Here is an 8,830-nt window from a genome sequence, read left to right as displayed (position 1 = left end):
TTGCCAGAAATGTACTGATCCTGGTTACTGATGCGTGACAGAGCTGGGAATGGAAAATTTGGCTCAGCTCTGTTCCAGACACACACACAGGAGATAAAGTCAGGGGGAAATTGGACACTGGCATGGAAAAATAAGACACGGGGTACAACACCGGAGCCGTTTGTTTGGCAGAAGAAAAAAAAAGACAACTGTGACAACAGAGCCCGAGACACTGTGCTGTAATTTTCTGGTGTCAGAGAAATATTCTGCTCCGTTCCTTTCTGCTTACCAGTTATTTGTTATCCTTCGAGCGCTCTTGCAAGATGTACTTTAGTGATTATAATTCCAAACTGCCTTGTGTCTTCATCTTTGACCCTTTCTTGCGTACCCTTTTTCCTCAAATAGTGACTCGGGCCTTTATTTACCTCAACCGCAGAGGTTACCAGGCCTTTATTGGAAGCAGGTTTATATTAGAGAGACGTCTTTATTTCTAATTTCCTCTGTTTGATAAGAATTTTGCTCATATTTGCTCAAAACCTCCTTGTTTTCTGATCTACTTCCATTTGCTCTGTTAAATTTTTGTTACTGCATAACCAGTAATCCATTCACTCTGACATGTGGAACAATAATTCTGGCGCTTTTGTCAGCACACCACTTAGCTGTAGCATGTTTATGGATGCATGCTCGCTGTCTTAGCCAAGTTACCCTGGTCATCCATTCTCATGTAGTGTCACTGCTGTCTTTATTATTAAAATATGCGCCATTATCCCCGTATTTAAACGATAACGCGTCTCCTCCGTCCCCCTCCCGTCTCTGTGATGGTCGGCTAGAGGGCTACGCATGTACTCATAACTACTAGATATGATTAACTAGCATGCACATTATATAGCAGGCACCAGGAGTTTATTCCTTGTTTTTTCCCTGGCCTGTTTTATTTATCTGTTTGTGTCAACAACACCCTCAGCCATTATCTAAGACCAGGCTTTAATTCACTATCGTCTTTTAATTGAGGAAATACAATAAAGCACAATTAAGTGATATGTGGGCGGCACTGATAATACTGGCTGATCATACAGGAACAAATGCATGAATGGAGGTTTTAATTACTCTGCAGCAAAGGATAGATTTCTCCACACATATAAAGATTTCACAAGAAAGTCTGGATGAGAATCAAATGTTCTGATGTAATATACATACATTTATTACATGTTTCATGTGGTAATACACCCTGACGTCATTACACATGGATTTATTGATGTGAAGCTGAATCGGCACTTTGAGACACTTGACTCTTTTTGTAAAACTATTTTGATGGATGGCCTTTATAGCAGTGGTTCTGTGTTCATCTCTCTGAGTTTACCTGCTGACCCAGTTGGGCGGGACGCCGTGCAAGGCGAAAAGGGTGAACTGGAGGTGGTCTGTAGTTCCAGAGGCTTCTTTGCTGCTCATCCCCCCCTCCACGGTGTCTCCGTCTGCAGAGTTGGGCAGGGGAGGCGAGCAGTAGGAGGTGGATGGCGGGCAGAAGGAACGCAGGTAGAGCTTGGCCAAGTCGTAGACAGCCTGTGTTAGCAGGGACATGCTCTCCTCCACGGGACTGAGGTGACCTGTCAGGGTCAGGTAGGGGTCAGTGTGGGGATATCACGGTAATACTTGTCACTAGAAATTCACTGTTTCTGCTAAGTCGCTCTCATTCAGTCACAAGGGATCACCATCACCATTTTTAGCACTACAATGAATTCCAGGCAGTGATGTAGATGTTTTACACAAATTAATTTTGGGGAAAAAAAAGAGCAATGGAATCAGATTGGTATCCAGTATCTGCAGATATCCTGAGTTTTGGCATCAGAATCAATATCTGGAGAGAAAAGGTTGGATGGTACATCCATAGATGACACTGCAGATATTGTAAATGCATCAAATTAGAACGGCTGAATGAAAAAAAGTCACTTTCAATATGATTTTATTCATCTTGCAAGAAAAGGTTTATGCTTGCTCAAAGGATGAAAAACTTTGTTAAAATATTATGTACAAGCACTGGACTAATGACACGAGCCTTTTAAAAGATTTACTTTAAGTTTGATCACAAAAGAAAAACAGCTGTGAACACTCAAAAATGCTGCTGCAGGCAGAGAATTGCTTTCTTTTTGTCTTTGGACAGCAAGTAATACGGAAAAAATATTACTATCATTTTTTATTATTGTAAAGGGAAACAAAGTGAGTGTACTGGAATTAGTGCAGTGTCTAGACTATGTTTGTAAGATTCTTACCATTTGATGATTGACCAGATGATGTGGATCCCATCTACAAGGTAAAACAAGTTGGGTCTCAGAAAGACAATCATACATGTTAAACAACACTATGTATGAACATGTGAGAACGTGTGAGCTAACCTTGGGTGAGCGTGTCCTGGGTAAGTTGACAGAGTGTCGCAGCCTTTTGACCGCCTCTGTGATGGCCTGGGTCTCCACTTCATCCAGAGCGCAGCACAGGTTCTTCACAGTCTGCACCACCCGGTCTACTGTTTTATACTGGGTGCTCTGAATACAGAGATACAGAGCAGGTTGGTATAGCATGTGCGTTACAACTGTATCATTCTTCACATACTCATAATGGCTTGTTGTGACAAGGATATCCTCCTCAACTGTACTTTTGTTTTCAGTTTGGTTTCAAACAGTCGAACCGATTGTTAAACTCACGAACGACACATGAGGAGGCCTTTGTGAGAGAACTACCGACAATTCATCAAACAGATTCGAATCTGCTCGGCGTTTCCAAATACAACCGGCTAACTGTGCGCACGTCGGTGTAAAAAAGGCTCAGAACAGCATGCGAAAAGTACATTAATTACTGTACTCGCTACGATTCAGTCGTGGCTCGTTCGAATAAATATCGATGCCATCCTCAGGTTGAAGTTGGGTTGAAGCTGGGTGAAGTTTAGCCTCCTGTTTTCATACAGTCTGCATTCAATTACTTCACAAAAACCCAAACTGGCGGAAAAACAGATGTGCCATTTCCAGAAAGCATGCCTTCTGAATGAATGTTGTGGTCTACTAACATTTGTGTGTGAAGTATTTGATTCGACACAAAAACCTTCAGGAGAGTTGATAAAAAAAAAAAAAAATCTTTCATTACTATTCAATTAAAGTCTATTGCATTCAGATGTAGCATCAGAGATGGGACCCAGAGGCTAAATTAGACTCAACACAGAGGGTAGCGACACACTACTCCGTTTCAAAAATCAAAACCCTCCTACACATTACACTGCAGATACTGAATATGACGTATAACTTGCTGTTATACAACTATAAGTTCATATTGTCATGTTGTAAAGTTGACGAACTGAGGGACAGGCGAGCAATTCACACTGCAATGGCAAATTTCCAGACTTGATTGTTGTGTGTTTTCCAAACTTAAGACCTGCAAATCATCAAAATCATTTTCCATCCTATTCCCCTTAACTTTCCAGACCTGCACAGGGACCACATGTACCTCGTTTTGTAGGTAGATGCTGACTTGATTGTGATAGCCTTCCAGATAGTCGGCCAGGCCTTGTCTGGAGGAAGACACAGGGAGAGGTAAGGAATGAAGAGGGAGACTGTAAAGTATTTGACTTATTATCAGTGTTGATCAGATCAGGACAGAGAACACAAAGTACTTTCGTTAAAAGGGAAATTTTGCCACGTTTTATGCGGCTCTCCAATCAGTGTTGATGGTAAATGTAGGCAATTGAAGCCTGAATGAGAAAGCTGAGTTTTCCTGCTGGTGGAGCTGTGCCAGCAGTGCCTACATGTACCAGGATGCATTGCATGTGAGCTTTTTCCTCTTGCATGGCTAATGCAGCCTCGGCCTCGCTCTGCCGCATTTCTTCGATCATATACTCTGGCTTGAATAAATACGGCTGATTATCTGAGTCAGCTCAAACACTGTAAAATGTATCCTCATCCATAACATCCTCTGCACTCATATTTTGGGATGCCATTTTCACTGTTGGAGATGTAGTTAGTTTGCAATAAAAGCGAAGAGAACAAGGAAGTTTTGTTTTTGAGTGGCATCTAGAGCACACCCCCTGGCTACCCAGAGGCGTAGACTAGAAATCCAAACTGAGATACCCTGCTGTTCTTCCTTGTCTCCAACTACGTCACTGTACACGTCAAATGACGGCGCTGCTGCCGGAAGAATAACAGATTTTGCAGCTGCACCCCAGAACATTGCTATCAACTGCAGGCAATCCCTTATTCAGACAGCTAGAGATAAGGTTGAAAATCAGCGAAATGGTCCTTTAACCAAAAATAACTTGCCATTACTGTAGGTCTGTAAAATATTTTTGTAAAATAAAAGTAAATAAGCTGTATGTAATTTAGACAAATAAATAAGCTGTATGTAATTAAGAAAAATAAATAAGCTGTATGTAATATAGAAAGAGCATACAGAGTTGAAACAGCACAGTCAGATTAGCTGTCATAATACTACAGATAAAAATACTATTTCCAGAAGCAGTAGCCGCCCTTATTTATTCATCCCTCATCAAGTCCGCACAATAAACTTAACAAAATATGTTTAGCACACAAACTAAGAAACCGTGTAAACTTGTATATCTTTATCTTGGATAAATCTCTGAAAGGAGTCAGACGAGTTCCTTCATAACACTGCAACTGTATTCTAACAGTGTTTCCTATTAATTACCTACTAATTACCTAATTTGTTCTGCCACAGTTTCATAATGAACCCGAAATTATTTTTACACCTTTCATTTCTCGTCAGTACATTCCTTCATACCTGGTGACATTCTCCTTGAACGGCCTCTCCACCTGACCCAGGTACTTCTCTAAGTGTATTGGAGCGTTATCATCTTCCGCCTGAGAAAAAAAACCAAACAGTTAAGATTTACCAACCGAGCACATAGAAACGGTCAAGTGAGCGGGTGCCTAGCCCCTGAGGGATACATCATCATCATAAACCAAAGACCATCACATCAGCCAATGAGGATTAACGGTGGGTGGATGCTTCCAGTGCTTCAAACAGCGGGACAGAGGTTAAAACACTGAATCTTAGTGGCACAACTTGAAAATGTATTATTTCACTGTTTGGTAAAATTTCCCCCATAAAGTTCATATGAGCTCAACATGATAGAATGACTTACGTTGCGCGCCAAGTCCCTTCTCATGGTGGAGTGAGAGAGAAGTTGTAATGTGATCTCATTCTCCCACTTCCTGCAGTTCTGGACGTACTCGTGGCTGCCTAGGCTGTGTTTACTATGGCACAGGACAACAGAGAAGCAATATTTATGAGAATCACACTTTACTGTACGTTAAGGATGATAATGAGGGCTTATTGAGAAAAAAAAGGAACAATGCAGAGATTAATAACTCCTTCAGCGAAGTGGATTGTTTTTCACAATTAAGGTCAGAGTTGATTATCCCTCTTATACCATTACATTACCATTACAGTAATGTAAAATAACTATTGCTTAGTTTATATTTTGGGGGATTACACTATTTACACCGTGTGACGTGTGTTTATTTTGAAAAATCTCTCCCCAATCAGAATCAAAAACCTTTCTACGGCTGTGATATAATGCAGTTTTACCCGTAACCAGAGACCAAAATTAGCTTTCGGGCTCCGCTGCCAAGATCTGATGTGTAAAAAGCACTTCCTGCCAAGAATATCCACAACAAGGGGCGAGTTATACACTATCTCACAGACTGCTCGGGTTTAAATGCTTTGTGTAACGTCAACGTTGTGTAAGCTGTGGTTTGACTGGATCACATCCAGTGAGAGGTTACTGTGGGGACAATATTTTGAGAACAAAATGACAAAAAGCCTGTATAGAAGGATTACAGTTGCTACTGTTTTAACTATATCGCTGGTGTGGCTGAGACTCTAAATGATCTGCAGGAAACAAGTAACGTTTGTGATTTGGCAGATGTGTCATAGCTTCAGGCCTCATCCTGAGAGGGCTTTATTTACCATGATTACAGGTAGGGCTGGGCATTTAATTAAATTTTATTTTCAATTACTTTTGGCTTCCAACGAATATGAAAACAAGATAATAGAGATAAAACGATTATTATTGTGCTGCATACTGTTTCGCAACAATGCCCCCGTTTTGTCTTGTGTGCCGCTTCATTCACAAAACAAGGAAGTGCTCTAGTATCGACTTAGGACCAGTTGAGGGTGAGGGGAGGACATTTCTCTTTGTTTGCTATGAAACAATCAGGAAATAACGTTTTATTTCTCTCCTTTTTCGGCATTGTTCACGCTACCGCTGCTCCCTCTCTTCATTCACTCTCGAGCTCGCTTGACCAGAACTGCTCTCTCTCTCTCTCAACAAAGGCCAACTTTACATTTAACATTATCAAACGTTAGGAGTTTTCAGTAGGTTGTGGCAGAGCACGGCAACACAGTTGATCTTATTTTGATCTAATTTATTTTTATATAATTTAAATGTCTATATAATTATATATATATATATATTATATTATATATTATCTAATTTTTTTTACGTTTATTTGTTTTCAGTGGACTTATACTGAAAGTTGAAGGAAATCCACTGTTAAAAAGAAAAGTTTTTTGTTTTGTTTTTTAAAAGGTCAATAAATGCATGATGTTTCAAAAGTCAATGAGTGATCTTGTTAAATAATCGTGATCTCAACACTGACACATTTTTGCTATAATTGAGCAGCACTAATTACAGGTACAGCAGTGATGTAATCATTGGAGGCATCCGTTATAGTCATGACTTACAAGTCTTTATACAATGCCTCCCAGTCTATGAATAGGGTTTGCAAGTTTTTCCTCAGTGTACAGCGGACCAAAATGAGGACAAAAAAAGCAAAAGAGATCCCTAATTATCTCCATGGTTACCACAAGAATTGACAAAAACAAATAAAGCACTGCTTGCAGTGATTTACGGGCACTCTCAGTATGGCTAGTGCATGGTTATGAAGATTAGTAACAGTATATGGTCGCACAGCATACAAAAACACTCATCTCTTCAGCCGGTCATAATGCTGAACGACAGGTCAAATATGCAGCTTTTTGGTTGTACTGGTGCCTTTAAATCCTGATATGGGAGTAAACCATTCCCATGTATCCCAGATTAGAGGGAGAGGTGAATTTCCATGGTGGCTGAGGGCAGAGGCGGGGCAAGATGTAGAAACATCCGCCAGTCCTTTTTGTGCATGATTTTGAGGCGATGCCAAATAAAGAGCGATTGGGAAAATATAGTGAGAGGGAAACTAGTGACGGGAGGCAAAAGAAAACAAATCTATTTAAAACCCTGCGCATTATAAACTAAAATGGCAGGTCAGCATGGAAAAAGTTGTCCCCCCCCCCACCATTTCCTAGGAGGCTTGTGTTTTGGAGATGCATAGTAATAATTTTTCATGTTGTGTGTACTCACTTCTGCAGCACCTCCTCCTGGCCGCAGACTTTGAGCAGGTAGCTGGAGAAGTCGACCTGGTCCAGGTCGTCGTGGACCCAGCAGAGAGTCTGACTGATCAACAACTCCACCGGAGAACTCACTGAGGAAGGAGGAAGGGATGGAGGGACAGAAAGATCAGGGATATTGATGGACAGAAAGGGAACCACATGAGATAGATAGGGAGGGGAGGGAGGAGGCAGTGAAGGGGAAAAGCCAAAAAAGGGAGGGACAGTCGGTGAAAAACAGATTGTGAGAATGATGAGAGGGGAGAAAAGGGAATGACAGAAGAGAGCAAAAAAAAAAAAAAAAAAAAAAGGGGCGTAATAGGAGTGAGATAAAATGCTTTTAAGCCAAATGGATTAACTGCTCTACATAACATTCCTCAGCTACAGCAAAACTAAAATCAAGTGGGAAGCAACACGATACAAGAAGAGACTTTGTGGTGGTCTGAGTCAATGAACTGAGGAATTTGGAGCACCTCAAACACCCTTTTTTCCAAGAGTGAATTTGACATCTGACACATGTACAAATCACATTAGAAGGGGTCAGTACTATGTAACTGTACCATGTACAGTTTTTTGGGCTGTTAATAGACACACGTTTGCCGCTGTGGGAACTGAACTGTAGACCTTAACAGTTATTGGAATTCCTCTCCAACCGCCAACCATCCTGCAATGTTTTGAACGGCTCATATCTCGTTTCAAAATCAAACCTGTTCTCGAAAATCAAAGGAATTACAGCGGTGTGTTATGGAACGCTATTAAGTGGGAGGATTTGGGGTCAGCTTTAGGTGTTTGTGTATACTCCCGATATCTGATGTGTTCGGCCAGAAGGGAGGACCGGGCGGAGAACGAAACCCGACACAAGGCAGATTATTCTGCTGTTTAGCTGCTTTTACAGTGGGTTTAGCATGATCTTAACCTTGCCTATACACAAACACCGGGCAGACAGATACAAAGACACTTTGAAACATCTCTTTGGACTAAGCACACATACACACACACACTCAGAGTTATTAGCTAGATGTTCATATAGACACACAGAGAGAGGGAGAGACCACCCCTGGCTCCAGCAATAACAAACCTCCACCCTTCAAAGGAATGGCGGGTCTTTCCTTACTGCTTAGACTAGTAGCTTTAGCTTCATGGTCGTGTGTGGCGGCGGTGTTGGTGGTGGTGGTGGTGCTTGTGCTGGTGCTAGTGGCGGTCGCTGGGGTTGTACATGTGGTGGGGTATTTTGCAACAAAGCAATTAGACAAGCCATGCCTCATTTTGTGAGCTCTCTGAAGTGGTGAGGGAATTCCCAGCAGGGCATTTTTGAGGGCAACATTTAAAAAGAGAGAGAGAAAATTCCTCCGTCGCATGCTATTTACCGTTTCACACATGTTGGGGGAATGTTTGGTTGGCGTGGCCGCGCAAAAAATATTGA

The 8,830-nt window shown here is 41.4% G+C and overlaps 1 protein-coding gene across 1 annotated transcript in view; it reads right to left on the bottom strand.

Annotated features, from left to right (window-relative positions):
• Positions 1-8,830, bottom strand: part of pik3c2a (phosphatidylinositol-4-phosphate 3-kinase, catalytic subunit type 2 alpha) — a 48,260-nt gene that overhangs the window by 16,699 nt on the left and 22,731 nt on the right. Inside the window, exons 5-11 of the mRNA XM_067590498.1 lie at positions 7,382-7,502; positions 5,120-5,231; positions 4,756-4,835; positions 3,469-3,532; positions 2,370-2,516; positions 2,247-2,280; positions 1,340-1,583 (exon numbers count right to left, since the gene is read on the bottom strand). Of these exons, the coding sequence (XP_067446599.1) occupies positions 1,340-1,583; positions 2,247-2,280; positions 2,370-2,516; positions 3,469-3,532; positions 4,756-4,835; positions 5,120-5,231; positions 7,382-7,502 (802 nt within the window). The remainder of the gene's footprint in view (positions 1-1,339; positions 1,584-2,246; positions 2,281-2,369; positions 2,517-3,468; positions 3,533-4,755; positions 4,836-5,119; positions 5,232-7,381; positions 7,503-8,830) is intronic.

Source organism: Thunnus thynnus, chromosome 5, assembly GCF_963924715.1.
Source record: "Thunnus thynnus chromosome 5, fThuThy2.1, whole genome shotgun sequence".
In the NCBI taxonomy this organism is placed as follows: Eukaryota; Metazoa; Chordata; class Actinopteri; order Scombriformes; family Scombridae; genus Thunnus; species Thunnus thynnus.
The sequence above is the reverse complement of the archived record's forward strand: the minus strand, read 5'-3'. Positions and strand labels throughout refer to the sequence as shown.